This window comes from Dermacentor silvarum, chromosome 9 (assembly GCF_013339745.2).
Source record: "Dermacentor silvarum isolate Dsil-2018 chromosome 9, BIME_Dsil_1.4, whole genome shotgun sequence".
Lineage (NCBI taxonomy): Eukaryota > Metazoa > Arthropoda > Arachnida > Ixodida > Ixodidae > Dermacentor > Dermacentor silvarum.
In genome coordinates, this window is record NC_051162.1 from 90,900,474 (window position 1) to 90,920,900 (window position 20,427).

The 20,427-nt window shown below is 47.4% G+C and overlaps 1 protein-coding gene across 1 annotated transcript in view; it reads right to left on the minus strand.

The window, feature by feature from the left end:
* The window catches only part of LOC119463337 (glutamate [NMDA] receptor subunit 1-like), a 168,163-nt gene that overhangs the window by 40,596 nt on the left and 107,140 nt on the right, over positions 1–20,427 (minus strand). Inside the window, 1 exon segment of the mRNA XM_049656667.1 lies at positions 4,066–4,235. Within this exon segment, the coding sequence (XP_049512624.1) occupies positions 4,066–4,217 (152 nt within the window). The 5' untranslated portion in view covers positions 4,218–4,235.

Consider the following 20,427-nt stretch of genomic DNA (forward strand, 5'->3'; position numbering starts at 1 on the left):
AGTTGATGCTTTCGCATTAATAAATATAACAACACTGCACCGGAGAGTTTTCTTCAGGTTTGTTCCTGCCGCTTATACCCGATGATGTATATACTTTGTGACTCTCACCTATTGATACTTCCCATGCTCAATCAATGGCATGTATAAACACAAGGTAAGTTCAGGTTCCGTCTACAGATGAGCTCACAGGTGCGTCACCTGTTTCGCAAACGTACAGGATCACTTATCACAATTGTCCGAGATTACAGTGTGTGGTCCACAACGCTCACCCCTACAACATGTTTGCTACTGTTTTAAACCCTGAAGTCAGAGAGCAGGAGAACGATCAACAGTGCTTAAAAAATACTTGTTTTTGGGTCCAACACTTCGACAAGGAGACTCGTCTTCGTCAGGACGAAGACAAGTCGTCTTGTGGAAATGTCTCCTGTACGTATTTTAACGCGATAGCGTTAAGGACCCCGTGTCGCAGACAATCCGGCGTCGGCAACCGGCGTCGGCGTGCGATGTCGGCGGGTGGCGGAGAAAAATCATCCCCAACCACCACCTCAACCACCCCGACAGCGCAAGGCCCTCCACGTGGTGCAAGGTTTTGGTCAACAAAAATTGGATTTCTCACAGTGAATTCCCCCCCCCCCCCCCCCCCCCCCCCAAAAAAAAAAATGGTAAAGTACGACTTTACCATACGGCGTCGGATTCGGCGTCGGATTCGTTACCAATCGGCGTCGTATTGCAATTTGAATGTACGAGAAAACCTAATTCTGCTATTACGAAACTCAAACACAAACTCCTTTTCCAGCATTTCTACCAGACCTAAAGCCGCGCGTTCGGGTACTTTACTTGCGAAAATGATATCCAGATGGCACTCGCATCCTAGGCAGGTTAGGGAGCCTACATGCAACGCCGTTTTAAAACGGCGTGGCATGTAGGCACCCTAAGGCAGGTCAAATTGGGACTTTGCCTGCTAATTCGTTTGGACACGTGCGTGCGTCGGGGCAATAGCAAACAATTATTAAATTATAAAAAAGGTGCTAGGGATTTCGCATTTTATTATAAGACCACTTACATTGCACCTCGAAAAACGTCTATCCAGCAATGCATTTCTGTTTAAAAGTGAAGCCGACTTTAAGGAGATTGGTGTAAGATTGGTCTTTGTAAGCTGGCTTTCTCACGTTCAGTGTTGCAGTGAATGAAGCCTACCTGCCGGATGCGAACGATGCGAAGCGAACGGGTCTCGATAACGCTATCGCGTTCTACTCTTAAAGGTGGAGCTTAAGCGTCCTCCAATTTTTTTGTTTGACCCCTGTTGATCGTTCGACTCTCCATCTTCTTGTGAACTTCCTGTTACTCTTGTTAGGACAGGGTAATGCGGTGCACAACACGCGAGGCACTTTGCTCGGCTATAGTAGGCACACATGTCCTGTCTTCCTCGTTTAATCTGTCCCCCGTTTTACGCGCCTTTTTTCTTTGTTTTTTTGTTACTGAGATGAATAAATACGGAGATGTTGGCTCCAACAGTTAGTGCCGGCTACTGTTTTTCACATGGGGGACAGGGAAGTGCATCACAAAACTTAACAAACATAAAAGAAATACATCATGAAATGACACATTATAAATGCCCCAAATCTACCGATGCAGTACAGATACACAACGCGTCATAATCAACATGGCACATTATCAAATAAGTGTCGCAAACACTACAGATACAATACACAGCCGTTTACAAAAAAAAAAAGAATTTTCCATGACATGTTCTTACACAGTTCTAGGAAGAGAGAGAAAATCATATCTGGATAGTTTAGCCTATTCCACAGGTCTTGCATGTTACTCGAGATGAAGTGGTCAGCAATGAAAAATGCAGTGAGATAAAAACAAAAATAAAGCGTACTTATGACAAACACATACAGGCGAGCAACATGCACTAACAGAATAGTTATTTACAGAGTCCTATTAGAGGCTTGTACCACGCAGGAGTGATAGAAGGGCTTCAGTGGGGCGTAGTTGACATCACGGGCATTGTCATGGACTAAGAACGTCTCTCAGCTGAAGTCAGGTGTTATGTCCCATCTGTAAAGCTTTCCTCAAAACAGTCATTGACGATCTAAAACGACTACACATGCAAATTAAATGATCTAAGTCCTCCTCAATAATGCGGGTGGAACACTTGGCGCCGGCCTAGGCTACGAAGTTGAATGTTTCAATGTCCGTATGATGATTAATTGGCATCCCCTTTGAAACGGGGCGGTGACAAATAGTCACTAAGTCTGCTTGAGTTAATCAGGTATGTTATACATGATTTTCATTCTATCATTAATTTCATTCTTCGCGACTCTCTAATGCTGCCACCTGGATTTACCGTCACTAACTCGCATCGATGGAAAAGTTTCGGGCTTAATCTTGACGGTTGAATCCAATTACCCCATATTGCATCCCAATTTGAGGCGTCGCCGGCGAGGCCATTGTTTGAACTCGTCACCGTTTCAATTACTCACCGACAGTTATCCTTTTGCGTGTCGCCGGGCTAGCGCTATTGCAAGGCAGTTTCCAAATGAATCCCAAGTTGCACCCCCGGACAGGAACCGTGTATACTGAGATTTCGCGAACGACACACGGCGCAATTTCGAAAAGGGGAACAGAGGCGGGGATTTCAACACAACGCATTGGCGGCGTCTCTGCGTCTGTCTCAGTTTCTGCGTGTATATAGGCTGTTTTCCGTCGTTCAAAGATGCACCGTCACTCCCGCGCCTCTCCGCTACTTTGCCGAATTACTGAGAGGCTCTCGCGTTCTGCTGATGAACAAATATCGCGGATTTGATTTTGGTCCGGAGCGGCTGCATTCCGATGGGGATGGAATGCAACTGGGCTTCGGGTGCACGTTAAAGTGGTAAAATTTAACTCGGAGTCCTCCACCAGGGCGCATACCTCACAATTATAGGTCAGGTTCGGGACTCTAAACCACACAATTGAAGTAATTACTATTCTTAACTGCCCCAAGCCTTTGCCGTAAGGAGACGAACTCACTGCCCGTGTGACCGAAGCTGACTAGCTAAGGGAAGAACCCGGCAGCAGCGATAGCTGATCGGTTATGACGTTGTACTGCCACGCTCGAGGGGCCGGGTTCGATCCCGGTGTCGGCGGCGGCCGCATTTAGATGGGCATGAAATGCGAGAACGGTCGTGCACTTAGATTTAGGTGCACGTTAAATAGCCTCAGGTGCCGGTCCCCCACTGCGGCGTACCTCATAATCAGATTGTGGTTTTTGCATGTAAAACCCCACAATTGAAATAATTTTAACGGGAGAAGGCGAAAGGGGTGGGGGGGGGTGGAGGGGGGGGGTCACCTGACAAGTATTGAGACAACGTTCCCTGCAGAAGTACTAAGTGAAACGCGATTTGGGCCGATGAATGTCAGCAGATCTCGTTAGTTCTCGTATTCAATGATAGGCCTCGCTTTTTTTCCGAGCTTTCCGCGGCTACGAGAAGCAAATGCATGTTATGACCGGAAGGCGCAAATAATGCATCCTCAATATTGTCCAAATTAGGTATGGGTGTGCGAATCTATGAAATTTCGAGCACGAATCGAATTGTCGTTGTGATTCGGATCATATTCGATTCATGATTTCGGCAGTATATTCGTTCCTGGTCGAGTAATGAGTGATAAGAACGGCTGTTATAATGCTTATCGGGTAAAATAAAAAGAAAGAAAGAAAAGAGCCCTCCAAGGTTGCCTCAAATATGTGCCGTTAGTTGATCTCCACCGAAAATATACTGAGCCAAGATGGAGAAGAAGCCTTTTTCGAGGTAATGCGATGAATAGCGTTATTATTTTTTTTCGCAGCACTTTGCAATTATACTTGCATCCACACCCTGTATCAATTCAGGCAAAAGTATGCTTCACTGAACTTCGCAGTTTGCACTCAAGCTATGCGTTCCGCATTTCTTTCTTTTAACGGGAATGTATACAGTGCTTTATTCGATAAGTGAAAGCCAGAGTTTTCCGAATATTCGTATTCAATTTGATTCTAAAAGAAGTTCGTACTTTCGAACACCACTTTTGAAACGTTCGTACCTCTGCGTGGCGACGAGTGAGGCGAGATGCAGTGGCAGCAGCAGTAGCAGCAGCCACACGGGTAGGCGGCCGTGGTGAGTCCCCCCGTCACCGCCCCCTCTGCGGGGGTTAGAGGGGGCGCCCCAGGTCGGACGGCGCCCTCGGCCAGCCATCGGAAACCGCCGGCCACGCTGCGACCAGAGATAAAACAGCTCAATGTTAGCAACACGGACAAACCAGACCAATAAAGTCTTTTCAGATCTGTTTGTGTAACTGTTTGTTACTAAATATCACTTAAGGGCCGGCTGCAATCAAGCTTTGTACCACGTAAATTACTAGTTTCAGATAATGCGGATATAAAATGTTGCGCTTGAAATATGAACTGACACGTCACGAAAACCTAGCAAAAGAAATGTGCGTTTTTAGTACTGAAACTGAGGACAAAGGAAACGATGGCATTACCGCTCACCGGAAGTGACGCATGACCGAGAACGTTGAGAACCGAACGCGGCTCCTTCACATGATCTGCGAGATTATTGGAGGCGCTCGCGCGACTGCATCCCTGCGCGGCGCACTGGAAAAACTCGGAGGTGATATGCAGAAATTTACGTCACATCTGCTAACCACCAGGTACACGCGTGGTCAGTTTAGGTGTTCTATAGAAACTATAGAAGCTGCTTATAAGAAAATTAGACAGTATACCAGCCCTGCATTTCATTGCAGTTGCTCTTTAAATCACCGCTCTCGCTAACGTACCAGTTTGTTGCTTTAGTAACAAGCTTCAGAACGACGAGTGAACGATAGCAGAGGCAGCAAGTTGCGACTTAGACAAGAGCCAAACGATAATAACAGAATAAAAAAGGCAATGCAAATTGACATCTGGCAGGCAGGCGATTGCCGATAGGGGAGCCACACACTGGCTATAACAGAGCGAACGACGTTTATTTCGACCCCGTGCAATGTCCGTCAGAGTCAAAGTGTCAACTGTACAAGCCGGCGAGACAGCTGGGACAACCAAGACGCGTCAATGCGGATCACACTGCCGACCAATACGCATTCTTCTCCCGGTCCCTGGTGGGCCGGGGCGCAGGAATCGCAACCTCGAATAAGCAATCTCCGCTGCCAGTGTTCCGGAAGAAAAGAACATCTCTGCGAACGAATGCTCCGCGATCCACCACTCAGAATCAACGGAAGGTGTACATGAAAGCGACAGAAGAAATAAATAAAGATAGAAAAAGTAAGGAAAGAACGAAAGACAGAAGAATGAACTAAGGAAGGTAGAAAAGCAAAATGAGGCTGACGCTTCTTCGTCAGAGAACCTATGCCATATGTATTTGTTGTGGGAACAAGGAAGCCATTGCGTAAAAGAGATCGCAATAAAATAAAGACAATGAAACAAGTTCCAGGCAGTACTGCGAAACCAGGGACAGGTGGAAGGGAAGAGTACCCCACCATCTGTTTAGATAGTACGGTGCACTATTGTGGAAGAGACAGGTGGGGTCGGCCAATCAGGGAAGCCGCTGGATTCGCGTATCTGTTAGCATAGCACGAACGATTCGTGACAGGGCAGGCGTGGGTGCGCCTTGACGACGCGAGTTCTACTGTCCGAAGTGCTGCACGAAAAAACTCGTTTTATTGCAACATCCGAAAAAGGCTTTTGCTTTAAACGCTCGTGATTGGTCAACGTCGTCACACCAGCTACCGCAATTGGTCAGCAGTCGCCGTCGTGCCTGGCTGGTGCAGTCGGCCATTCTATGTCGGCTGCCGCGATCGGACAAATGAGCACACCACAGTTGCCGATGTATATATTGGCTGTTAGGTTTATGTGATTATGACACACACACACACACACACACACACACACACACACACACACACACACACACACACACACACACACACACACACACACACACACACACACACACACACACACACACACACACACACACACACACACACACACATATATATATATATATATATATATATATATATATATATGACAATTTCTACATGCCTGAATTCTTCCGACAGGCAACATAAACAGAAGTGGTCAAGTTTTCAAAAGTTTCGTTACAAAGATTGAGGCTCGAAGCGGGGAACAGACGAAGGTGCAGTATGAACGTAGCCTTCTGGTCCGTTTACTTATACGAAGCCCCTTTGTTAGCGATCGTAGAACTTGCCTATAAGGGTAAATTCGAAATCTCGGCGTACACAGCTAGTCTGTCAATTTCGCCTGGAAGCCGCCATCTTAAGCCCTGTTCCAATCATGCCGTATAGGTGGCAATGAAGACATCTTCGGGGAAGACAACACTGAAGTCTGCAACAGCGTAGTCTGCTTTGCTGTCTAGCTAAAGGACGACACATTCGACGAATACAGCGGGGAACTACTGGACTGAGCAGAATGGCACGAACAACCTTAAACAATGCTTAACGAATACTTTGAAGTATCTGTCATTGACGGGCTGAGGCGTCAACCTTTAAGCAGGGGTGCGGTTCAAGCGAGAAGTACCAGGAATGAGAAAACGCAACTATCGATAAGCGAGGAGCAGGAGCAGTCAAACTGCAGACGTCTGTACTTTTTGCTTCTATACACTCACGGACAACTCTTTCGCGGCAGCGAACGTAGCCACCGTAGGGAAGTGAAAGCTACCGATGTAGAATTTCTGCTCAAGTGTTACTATGCCAAGTAGTTCCGTAAACATTGCAAGTGCTTTTGGTTTCTTGGAACAGATGCCGGGGGGGGGGGGGGGGGGGGGGTTCAGCGTAGCTACCCCACGTGTGAAGGTTATTGCCGATTTGTTTTGACACGTAAGAGAAAAGCAGAATAAGTTACTCTTAACACTTAATGGTGTACTTTGTCTTATTTTGCTATAGAAAGACCATGTTTATCATTTCTTTTTCGTGCAGCCTAAACTAAAGCGAATGAGAATGCGGGACTTTTTTCAGAAGCGCTCTTACTTGTGCGTGCTCTGCCTGGCTTCATTCGCTATTCTTTTTCTATGTAGTACCTTTTCTCTTTTAGAGCCGCAGGCGTTGTGCCCCTCCAGGTGACAGTTACCAGCAAGGTCTCTTCCTCGTCTATGCGGTTGTTTTTATGCTTGCAAAACAAATAATAGTAAATAGTAATAATTGCCATGGAGAGATGCCCTCGAGTAGATGTTTCTTCTATTAGCGCATTTTTTTTGTTTCTTTTGTGATAATGGTGACGACAAATATGGTGTAACACAGATTAGGCACACACTAAAATATTGCTACTATACAGCAGACACTGAAGAGAAGACGACATGGCACGGCTTACTTTGGACCTTTTAATCTGTCTGTTCTGATTACTAAATTACACATTAACTGTAGTTTCGGAATCCATATCTAAAAGTTCAGGTGCTCAATTCTTGGCCAATCCCCCGAATTTGATACGAGCCATGTGCTGAGGACATCATCATCATCATCATCATCATCATCATCATCATCATCATCTTTGGACCTTTGCGCCAGCAGGCCATGGTATCTGGCGGGCCTGTTCTTGGGAAAAGTTTGTAAACTGAGTCCTACATTTGTCTGTTTCGCCATGCGTAACACGTAGAGATTGTTACATTACCTTACAGGTTGTTAAACCTCATTAACGACGGCTACTATAATCACAAGGCTGCTTCAGTCGTCAAGTTTTCGCACTATCGCGATCTTGGCATGTCCTCCTACTAGAACGACTGGCCGACGCCCCACGTACCACACGTAAAGCCTGCCTGTATAACTATCACTATTTAAGGAATACCGGGTCACCGATGACGTTGACCTGAACAGCCGCGTTGGTGACGCCATCTAGTGGCGAATTCTCTAACGAGAGATTCCCGCTGCCTGTGGGAATCGCACCTGCGCCCTCGTGCTTAGCTGCGCAGCGCCGTAGCAGCTAAGTCACTGTGGCGGGTTCGGTTGAAGCGTCGTAGTTAGCGCCCTGTCCTGTCTGTTTATTCCCCCGAGCTGTCTCTTTACTCGCGTAATGTAATCTTAGCCTTCGAAATATGCACGAGCTAGCCCAATTGGCCTCGTTGCCGGACTTGACGAATGATGGCACAGCGTCCACAATGCTGCACCGTTCTGCTGAGACAAGAACGGCGGCGCATCGCAGATGGGGAATATAATGAGAGTGGCAGAAATGGCGGGAAAACAGTGCGGCGGGGAAGAGGGGGGGGGGGGAGGTGAGGACCAAAGCTATACAGAGGCAATGGGGGAACACAGGGCGTGTGACAAGCGAACCGCAAGCCGAGAACCGTTGTTGACGCAAGCCTCCCAAGAGTACACGAGCGGGACGGCTACAGGACAGCCCCGATACAAGTGCAATACGGCCGCGGTGGCCGGCGCAATAAGGATCGAGGAGCAGCTAGCCTACAGCTTCGGTTGGGCGGCGGCCGTCCTTCTCTCCATTCTCCCGGAGAAATCGCCGGCGAACCGAACGAGAAAGACACTCTGCGGGGAGCCGTCGCTGGAGATGAGGGGGGTTTTTGCGAGCGGCTCAGAACCTCGAACGCTCTCCATCTCTTGGCGCCGCGTGTAACTGGATCTATAAGATCAATAGCGTGCAGCGTAGTGCGAGGTGCGATTTTCTGCCGAGGCGTTTTGTTACAGGGAAAAAGCGCTTGAAAAGGTCAATGCCTCTGGTCAGTAGGCCCAATCTAAGTGAACTCTACGCGAGCGGGTTGAATCAGAAGTCGAGCTGAGCTGATCAATCTTTCATGAGAACAGAATTCGAGAAACTGACACCCCGTGATGCCAGCGCCAAAAAGTTTCAAAAAACTAGTTGACTTTGGCACGAGAGAAGTATGCTAGCGATTGTGGCCTAATTTTAGAGCTTCGTACTGTACACTGCTACTGAGAGACGCATTGAACACTAGCATAGTTACACATGAGCGAATCGAGGCATACATGATATTGACCTTCTCTATTTTTTTTTCTCTCGCGCCTTTGCTTTATGTCGCCACTATTTTTCCGTCTTTCACTTCTCTTTACCCTTCCCTCAGTGCAGGGTAGCAAACAAGTAACTCTTCCGGTTAGCCTACCAGCCTTTTCCTCCCCATTTCTCTCCTCCCCCCCCCCCCCTCTCTATGCGTCTGTAATGAGGCAAAGAATAATGCTTCGCATTAAAAAAGACGCGAACAAAACAGAAGTTTCAAACACTGTACGTCTAAAGAGGAAACAGTCACGGGCAGGAACAAGTTGCCATACGATACTCAGGTCTCACTAATAATGAGCCATGGGCAACGACAGGCCCTTGTTCTTGATTCTGTGTTTAGAAAAAAAAAGAAAAATATTTCAGGAAATGACGATATGAACTTCGCGGGTCACGGTGACAACACAATACCGTCTAGCAACTGCGTACTTTATACACGGCGCGTTCACAGTAGTGTTCGAGTTCACGCGCTCTGTACTATTATTCACTGCTACTGAGACAAGCATTTGCCACGAGCGTAGTTGCACATGAGCGACTGTGTACGTGATGTTGAAGGCGTACAACCACACGAAGGTTATATGTATACAATACATGATGTCCTACAGGCAATGTGCTTATTAACGCAGCGATTGGGACGTGAGAAGGGCAAGTTAAAAGGTCAAGTTCGTAACGATAAGTTTAATAGGCGGCAACAAGAATGTATCAAAGCAACACAGGTCAACAATTGGCTCCGGAAGTATGACGTGACAAGAGAATCATGACAAGATCTTAGGACCATTGCCTCTCATTCCCAAAGCTGCGGAAGGCCACAAAAGCGCTGCTGCGATTTCTGAAGGCTACCGAACTGAGCGACTGTCTGCGATAAAGAACATCTAACTTTCACTACGTACACGTCCGCGATGTCAGCATTGCATTTTCCCTCCTTCTCCTAATATTTTTCTCCCCTTCCCCCCGTGCAGGGTAGCCAACCGCGCTTAGTCCTATAGCTCTTATTTCTCTCTCTCTCCTATGGTTGTGACTAACACAAAAATTGAACCACTCGGATCCCCTTATTCTTCTCGATTATTCCATTACGTGAGCATTTTGACTATTTTCTCAAGACGCCCTCAAAATTGTGCGATCATCCCTACTGAGCAGCTACAGCCTACTTTTTTTTCGTCAAGGGTTTCGACGCTTATGCGACCCTTTCCAACTGCGCTATAGAAAACGCGTGTGCGTTTTCTAAAGATCGAAAAGCACCGATCAATCTTCGAAGTCCTTCTTGCAGCCGCAACGATGCGAATTGCGAAAGGTTTTTTTACTCGCAGAAAAAAAAAAAATACACACGCCTTCAAAACTGGCACCGTGAACGGATAGCAACACTACGAAATCCCCCTGCTTGTCAAGCGATATTCTTTCAGTTTCCGGTATGACGAGATTTAAACGGAGACGCACGCAGGCTCACTTGGAAGACCACCGAGCACTCGGTGGGTTTCGTCATGGGATTCGAATGCAGGCTGCTTCGTATGACAACTGAAGCAAATAAGAATAGCTGTGGACTCGTAAGCAAGCCCCGTCCAGATCACGTGTTTTATTCTTTTTTTCTTTCAAAAGAAGGTCTTTTTGGTCGATCGCCCGATTTTCCGCCTTGCGAACATTAAACGAGGCCTCGATAGGTGAGCAAAACGCTCCATTTGGAAATCGAACCCACGACCTCTCGGTCCGCGACGATAGATCGCCGAGCGTTTAACCCATTGCGCCACAAACGCATTTGCAGAGAGCTACACAGACGCGCCTTATATATCTAACACTCCTCCGTGTACCCGCGCTCTTGCTCGGGGCGGTGCCGCCGCCTACGAGCAGAAAAGAGAAGTACTGCATTATGACACTAACGCGCACCGACAGTGAACGCTTCAGTGGTCTCAGCACTACGACGCCTCGATGCCAGCATTCGAAGGGACGCTGGCATCAAGAAGCACTACCAACGCCACCTAGGTGGCGTTCACCGTACTCAGCACAGCGGAGTGTGGCCTCCGCAATTAGCTCTGAAAATGTTTCTGAAGTTGATCGCGGAGGCTGCAATTACGACGCGCTGTACGCGCTGATTTGACTCGGTGACGATTCAGTTACGTGCTTTGTCTTGCGCGTTGTATTAGTGTGTCAGTTACGTGCTTCGTCTTTCGCGTTGTGCTAGCGTGTGCAGCGTAGTGCAGCTTCCATATGCACGACGGTTGCTCATGGTCATCGACGTTGGTAGTCGTGATGGAGGAGACGTGCCACCAGGCGTCAGCGTGGGTGCATCAACGCCTAAGGGCGCTTTAGCCACAAGGATACGCTTTTATTCATAAACGAATTCTGGTTTTCGTTTCGGCAGCCATTTTTGTTTCTGCCAGGCTTAGCTCTACGACATTTGCCGCTGCTTGGACGCACCGTCACTGACTGCTCTTCCTGCGGATCAGTCAGACAGATGAGAAAGCTATCTTTATCCGATAATTTATCAAGCGTATAGAAGCATTACTTAGAAATCGAGTGCTGACGCGATATATCAGCCCGGTAAATACTGCCTGTGATCGTCGCTGCAACCGATATGGTCAGTAACGGAGCAGCTAGCTTAATTAGAAAATTAAGGTGCTGAAAATGTTTGAAAATTGCGCGCTGTCAACGGCATTTCTTGGTTGAAACTCGAGGTTCATTTGAAGTGGTACGTAGTTAGAAGTCTTCGCTTTTTTCTCAACAAGATGGGGAAATGGCCGTATCGCTGACATATTACGGCTGCGCATTACCTCTATCTGTGTTCAATGAACTAAGGTGGGTTAGTTGGTTACGAGTATTACGTATGTATCTCGCTGTGTCCCGTTTAAATTTGCGTCGTAAAACCATGTTTCATAATACCTCTATATGTGCATGCGAGTACTGAAATAGTTATTGTTGCTTGAGTCAATGTTAGAGAAAGAAATATCCTGGGGAATCATTCCGTGTCGGCCCTTACACAGCTTATCACCGCCTGAAAAGTGGCACTGTACGTTCATTTTCTTTTTGTTCTCTGCTGGTTCAGTTTTGAAAGTGGCAGCCGTGCCTCTGATGCTTGTGCACAGCTGACTCAGCAAGGGATGCTGCAAGGCAGTAGTTACATAAGTTTACCTTTAACGCTTGAATTTGAGCAGCCAACGGCTGAACCATGGTTTTGCTAGGCGCCTGCAACCGGGTAATCTTCGAGTGTGACAGAGCCGGACTGCAAGCGCATCAATAGGCTTCAACGGCGAAGCGGTGGCGGCGGCTGCGCTTCATCGAACCGGAAACAGCGAGCAGACGGCGCATCCCAGAATCCCTCGCTCTTTTACGGGTCACCTACAAGATTTCTTTATTCAGGACGTTGGCAGCCCCACATGAAAGAACGCGAAGTGAACTATAACTGCTCGACAACTTTACAAAACAGTGCAGGCAGGTTTTCGAAGCTTCATACTTCGCTGTAGCATAAATTTTCTTATATAACGCGATAGCGTTAAGGGCCCCGTGTCGCAGAAAATCTGGCGTCGGCGTCCATGGCGGAAAAAAAAAACATCATCCCCAACCACCCCTACCGCCCAGGCCCTCCATGGGGTGCAGGGTTTCGGTGAATAAAAATTGTATTTCTCATAGTGAAATCCGGCAGAAAAACGGTAACGTACGACTTAGCGCTCGCATCCTCGGAAGGTCTCGTCAGGTATGGAAGTTAACCAAAGATTAGTAGGCCGGTTGGCTTTGGGAACCCACGGTAATACCACAAATTAGGCGGTGCAGAGAATTACTAGTAAGGGGGGGGGGGGGGGCAGGTCTGTCTCACGGCTGACGTCACATAATCCTCGTCCCCTACCCTCTCTCCACTGCTCCCTTCGCATGCGCTCGCTCGCGCGCAGCTGTTGCACGCGCTTCTTACATGCTCTGACGTCATCGTCGGAGGGGCGCGTAAGTTGTGCTTCTCGCGCCGCTCGCTAAGGGGCTACACGTCGCTCCCTCCTCTTCCTCCTTCGCTCCCTCGCCCGCATGTAAAGGCGCGCGCTGCGCTACGTCATCAGTTGCTCCTCCGTACTTGGTAAGGGAAAGACGTTCGTTCGTTCGCTCCTTCAAGTTCGGGTGGCTCGTCGCGTTTGCTATGGATGTGTCTCTGTCGTACTTTATTAACACAAAGTTAACACAAGGAATGCACCAGGGCACACCAACGCCGAGGTGCGAGTGCCACTACCCGGCACCTAAGTCAAGGATTAGGGTCGCCTCCTGCTTTTTTTTTATTCACCTCAAAGGTTGAGAGTAAGGGCGTTAGATAAGGAGTGTGCTTAAAGTCAAAATAAAGACGACTCGCAGAGCACACATGGGTGTTTCAAACACTAAAAGCACTCCGGTGAAATTGAAGACACATAACACATCTCGTAACCGAAATCGCCTTTAAAGTTGCAAATAGAAGGCATAAGAAAGTGGAAAGTTACGACCCTTTATTTCCATCTATATATAAAAAATGATGACCAAGGGAAGCAATGAAAGTCAGGAAAAATATTTGTGCCGTTTCTTAGTCTGGCAAGCCTTCTTTTAATATAGCTGTGGGTGAATAATCTCTAAAACGTAATATGGTACAAAATTATAATCTTTGACTCATATTTGGCGCTACGGACATTTATATAAATATATATAAAGGACATCATTCGCGGTTAACTCCGGCACTGGTCAAATCTACGACCATTCATCTTCCGAGGGAACGCAACTATTGAAGCACTCAGATATGCCTCGCCGCATAAATTCTTGAGCCCATATGTGCGCCTCTAATGAGGCAAATCCGAATCTAACGAAGCCAGCTCGTTTGGACGAATAACTTACGTAATCTCTTCGGCGAGCCACGCACTGTCGTTCTTATATTATGCAGATAGCAATTTAAGTGAACCACGAAGAAAAAAAAACGATATGTTTGTTTTTCCCAATGCGCGAAGGAGTCCGACCGGCGCACTGGGATCTTATATTGGATAATTAAAGAATATCAGAAATGTTTATGGGGACTGAAGCTGTACTCGGGACCCTGGAAGAAAGCAAAAGTGCTGCACAGAACCTCAATACAGCACTTCTTGTATGAGTAAACTGAAAGTCAGCAGACAAATGATGTTTCTTATTTAACATATTACGGTGCCCATACGTTTCACGACAGGCAAACAGCATAAATACCAAGAATAATAATCCATTAGGAGCATGCACGACAGTACATAAGCTAGTCCGCATAAGTTAATTAGCGTCGGCGGGAAGCAAATAGGGACAGCAGGAAAGCAAGGAAAATGCTGGACATTTTCACTGAGTTCTGGTGGGCGTGCAATTTTGCTTGCATTGTCAGGATATACAACGGAAGATATCAGTAGTGCGTTTAGAATACGCAGTGTATTAGCCAATTCGAATTAGCATAATGATGTGCTTGTGTAGGTGAGGTTGAGACGCCGAATAAAAACATTCTAAAGGTGTTTATTCGGCAGAGCTTGGAGCAGCGCAACGTCAACGGTCAGCGCAGTAACGAGTTTCAAGCACGAGAGCCGTTGCCGATCAAGAGCGCTCGACCCACTAGCGTTTTGATCCAGTAGCGCTGAACCCACTAGCGTCTCTTCTTCGCTATACTATAAAGAAATAACAAAGGAATAGAAAGTATTATCGCTGCGTGTCTAGAAGTGCAAAAAAAAAAAACTAAATTTTTATAATTTAGCCTGCACACGCGATTGGCAACAACTTTCGACGAAAAATTGAAGGACGCTCAAGCTTCGCCTTTACGAGTGGAACGCGATATCGTTCAAAGATCCCTGACTGCTTCTCGGCAATTGCAGCTTATGTAACCATAACGTTTACTGGGAAACACTGGCGGCGAACGCTATGCACGAAGGCGAGCTTTCTGGGAGATACGTGGTCTCTTGCGTGATCCGATCCCGGAGGCATGCACAGCCGCGCCAAAAAAGTTGTGTTATTTTCAGGTTTCTGTTATTGACAGCGGAGCTGTTTAAGCCTACCGTTAGTCCGTGGGTCATGTAGAGAAAATGGGGGCCAATCCTGGCGGTAGTGCAGAAAGGGTCCAAGCGCAATGGCACATACCCCTGTGAACTAGCGAAGCTGAGCCTGGCTAAGTCTAGCTAAGCATGGCTGGGACGACTTAAGCTTAGTCAGTCATCGATAGCCAATCGATAACCAATCAATAGCTAATCGATAATCAATCAATAATAAATAAATTCCGGAAAATGCTGGGGATGACTTGGTAGTGCTTCATCATCATCAGAATATATTTATGTCCACTGCAGGCCTTCGTCCTGCAGTGGACATAAATCTCTGCGATCTCCAATTGCGCTAGCTGATTCCAACTTGCGCCTGCAAATTTCCTAACTTCATTTGGTCGAAGATTATTGTGCAGAAGGGTTGAATAATAATATGCGGACACGAAGATAATGTTCAATAGCCTGGCAAGGGAACAAGAATTCAGGATCGCCAGTCAGCCTCTAGAGTCTGTAAAGGAGTACGTTTACCTTGGTCAATTACTCACAGGGGACCCTGATCATGAGACAGAAATTCACAGAAGAATAAAATTGGGTTGGAGTGCATACGGCCGGCATTGCCAAATCTTGACTGGGAGCTTACCACTGTAGGTGAAAAGAAAAGTGTACAATCATTGCATTCGACCGCTGCTCACATATGGGACAGACACCTGGAGGTTAACAAAGAAGCTCGAGAACAAGTTAAGGACCGCACAAAGAGCGATGGAACGAAAACTGTTAGGCCTAACGTTAAGAGACGGGAGGAGAGCGGTGTGGATCAGACAGCAAACGGGAATCGCCGCTCAAGAGAAATAAAATTTGCTGATACCTTTGATCTAAATTCTGTGTCACCTCTATGTCATGCGCTAAACTACTTCGCTGGTAATCCGCCTTCAAAGCAGTGGAATTTCGAGTGTTTATTTCCCCAACATTTCTTTTGTCATTGGACATGTTTGAAGATTGGGATAGTCGGCCTTTCGGTGGCCTATTTTCCCGCAATCTCAATATTTATTCAATAAAGAAATGTAGAGCCTAATAGAAAACGAAGAATTCCGACATACAAGTTATTCTGGGGTAAGCTGAAGCTTGCCGCTGAATAACTAACTCGTTACGTACCCTGCAAGTGGCACAAATTCAGACACGGCACTTCTCAATTCTGCGGCCTCCAAGGCAAAATTGAATAAGTTCGGGAGCTATGTATGTCTGCCAACGAGGACACATTAGACATTACTTGTTTCTTCTAGCTGTATCAAGCTAACCGCGTACCTGAGTATATCCTCAAACACGATTACTCGTTACTCTTATTTTAGAGGAAATGCACGAGGCGCTCTGTTCGTGACGTACACATTGAACAGAAAGAACGATCCGAGGTTAGCGGAGCGAACGTCTATCGTAAGGAAGATTGGGTGCATCGCCATCTTGTACCCTAGGTTTCCGAGGACCTGAGAGACACCGTTTCGAGTAACGGTTATCGCTTTACAATGAGAGAGTGATTCTGAGGTGTGTATAATGAACGGTATAGAGGTTACCGTCCCTGTCCAGATGTGGCATGTATGATCAAAGACGGACGAGTAAGCAAGCAGCTGGCCCGCACGTACACAAACACACACGTTCTGTCTCTCTCTAAAAGAGCCAGTGTTCTTGAGCCGTGCGGAAGATGGAGTCGTGCGGAAAATGTCGTAGTTCAGAACCGCGGCGTCACAAGCAATTTGAGTCAATAGACGCAGACGACGAAGTGAAGCAGACGCCCTGTTCGGTCGATGTTACCTCCTTTACCGTAGCCTGACTTTTCGATTTTCTGCTCCGCAGTGCCAGCCTCTACACGTCGAGTGCACGTCTCGCCTGGGAATTACAAGAAGTAATTACTTTTCAGGCTTCGCGCCGAACTTTCTTCGTAAACGCACTGTTCTTTTGTTGTCGTTGTTTTTTTTATTTTTATTTAAGGAAAGGGGGTGCTCTGACTGGGGATGCGAGCGTGAAATCAAAGAAGACGTCTCGAAATGAGAATCAGGACGCATCACTGGCCGCTGCAACCAAGAATTCGATTCCGCGAGACGGCGCAGTTTTTACATCATGTTCCTTTATAGCGGAAAGCAAACTCCTTACGGCGGTTAGAAAGTTATCTTGAATATTTGCAGCGAGTTAGCCCGGTCTGGCTGGGCACCACGATTTCCCGGACCTTCCATTTGTGGATGAAATGAACAAACAAAGGAACCATCTTAAGAGCGAGTGCGCGCAATTTGTGCGACTGTGCGATTCAGTCGAAGAAGAGCTGTTGGACACCATCATTTTTGCATTGTTTGCAAGAAAGCTTTGTAATAGAACTTATCTACACGCCTTACGAGCTGGCTTATTGGCCTGGCAATGTAATGCCGAGGACGAGGTAAGCGGGTTCGATAACCGGGCTCTCGTGAGTATACCACATAAAGACGACACTCGCAGACGCCAAAGTCAAAACAATGTGAAGTCATCAGGCAACAAAGCGCACGAGAACTCAGATGTCCTTTCTTAATTCCGAATGTGTTTTAAATTATGCATTATGAGTTATGCTTTTTTAAACACGTTCATTCCCATTTTCTTGTTATTAAGCATGTGAAGCCTATTGAAAATTTATACCTTCTCCATAATTACTTCTACATGTAAGTTAAAAAAGGAAGTTATTTCTTCTATGCTTTGCTTATCTTCGTTCTCCACTAGCTTCATTTGGTATTCGCTCACTCATGTTACTGCAAGACAGGCGTGCCAGAAGGAACGAAAGTGCGTTGCGCGACTAATCCACGACGGCCGCGTTTCGATGGGGCCAAAATGCAATAGCGCACAGGTAGCGCGCATTGTGTGCACGTAGAAGAACCCCAGGTGGTGAGTGAGTGAGTGAGTGAGTGAGTGAGTGAGTGAGTGAGTGAGTGAGTGAGTGAGTGAGTGAGTGAGTGAGTGAGTGAGTGACCTTTATTTGGTCCACGATAGACGCGAGTAAACTCGACGTCACCTGGCTAGGCCCACTCGGGGACCATCAGGTCAAACCTGACGGCCCTCTCGCGGGCCCTCTGGACTGCCAGGATTTGGGAGGTCTGATCTTGGGCCTTAATAAGCGTCATCACTTCCTCTTGGGTGAAAGGGGGACCGGCAGAGGCGCAGCCCCACAGGACATGCTCGAAGTCCGCATAACCACCACACAGGGGGCAGTCCGGGCTTGGGAACCGTTCGGGGTACATTGTGTGCAGTGCCGCAGGGCTCGGGTAAGTGCTTGTTTGTAGAAGTCTGAGAGTGACTGCCTGGGCCCTGCACAGCGAGGAGTGCGGCAGAGGCAGGAGTCTTCTTGATAGGTAATTGTGTTTGCAGATCTCGTTGTACGAGCAGACAGGCTCGGGTCGCCCAGGAGAGGACGCGTTACCCGGCGCACGGTCAGTGATACCTCGTGCAGCCGAGTGTGCCTCCTCGTTGGGGTTGAGCGAGGCACCCTCAATATTTCCAAGGTGCGCAGGGAACCAGGCCAATGAGTGATGTTTGAGGTCTTCAGGGTTTTGGATGATACGTAGGGCCTGGGGAGCCACCACTCCCATCTGAAAGGCCCTGATAGCGGTCTTGGAGTCTGAATAAATGGTGTCATGTACACCGTCCGTCAATGCAAGAGCAATGGACAACCTGTTCTGTAACGCTGGAACTAGAAGTGCGGATGGTAGCGCAGCTGATGATTTTCGAATCACAGTTGATGACCACTGAGGAGAAGGCGTCTTCTTGAGCGTACGAAGCAGCGTCTACGAAGCATGTTCGATCCTTGTCCAAGCGGGCTCTGGCGAACAGAGCTTTACCCCTGGCTCGTCTTCGTCCTTCGTTGTAGGTCGGATGCATATTGCGTGGCATCCAGTGTATGGAAATCTTGGATGTTATGTTATTGGGTAGCTTCACAGCGTCACCCCAGGTGGTGAAAATTAATCCGGAGTCACCCACTACGGCGTTCCTGATAACAATATTGCATTTTTGGCAAGTATTATTATTATTATTATTATTATTATTATTATTATTATTATTATTATTATTATTATTTGGTTTGTACACATATACACACAGAGACATGAAGGAAATAGGGAGCGAGCAAACTGACAACTGCCACCGAGAGGGGCGCAACGCCTGCCTACTCTTTCAGGAGGAGGGAATAGAGGAAATGAAAATAGGAGAAAAGAAGTAAAACCAGATAAAAAGAAAGCAGCCGAAAAGGACAACCGACACCGCGACTATCAACCGAAACACCACACATTGGCGGAACAAGAAGGAACGGACAAAACTTATCTACGCATTTTCAAGGGGAGAAAGTGCCGACCCATCAATCATAGACAGGGGTGGGCACTCGCGAAACGGTCACACTTTGGGCAGGGGTAGGTCCGAAGCAGCTCCCTGGACCTGCCCCTTAGGCAGAGGCAGGTCCAGGGCAGGTCCAGGGGCAGGTCCAGGGCAGGTCCAGAGCGGGGTTGCTTCGTGAAAATATACATTGAACTAGAGCAAAAAAAATTACAACGGGGCTAGGGGATGTGTTCTCATTGTACGCTCAATTTTGTCAGCGCTGAAGCGCCACATTTATCGGGAAGAACGGGGCTATGCCTAGGGCCCCCCCCCCAGAACCGCCAGTGACCTTAAGCCAGTTTAGGCATCACAATTCCTCTTGATTTCATCTGCACACGATCCACAGGTTGGCGTTGCCTTTTCGCCAAGCATACGCTGAAATGTTTTGCGTATTCCTTCTTGTCCTGCCACTGTGCGTCCTTTAAGTTGATAGGCGGCGTTTTCGCTGCCCTTACGGCCCCTACTTGCGTCCTTGTTTGCACACCTGCCTTTCAGTGCCATAAATCACTACCAACTTAACTTTCAGTCGTTGAAAAAACCTCACTCACTCGCTATTGCAAAACAAACCAATTACTTATTTTTCACAACGACTGCGTTCATATAGCACTGCGTTTGTTCATCTTTAAGTAAAGAAAATTAAGAACGCTACGATGTCTCCGTGTCAAACTAATTTTATGCGCCTTCACCAACACTTCCAGACGACGCACAGAAAAAAAAAGAAAGAAACTCCACGAAGGTCGATCGAACATGAGAACGAGCCGAAGCGAATTCCGGAACGGTGGGGGATCTTTTTTCATTCCGACGGTTCCCCCGTCTTTCTCTGGGGGCGACGACGACTGCTTAAGGCGCAGCAGCTGTTGCGTCTGTAATTAAACAAGCACCCGATAACCAAGTGCTGCGCGATCGATGGGAGGAAAAGAAAGACGGAGGCCTTGCGCGCCCTCGTGCTCGCTCGCGAAAAAGCCAGAGCGACATCTGGTGGGAAGTGCATGCCGTGGAGTTTATTTACGTCTCGCAGAGTGGAACTGCACTCTGCACGCGTTGGAAAATAGAAACAAACAAACAAAACAAACAAACAAAGGAACAGTAAAACAA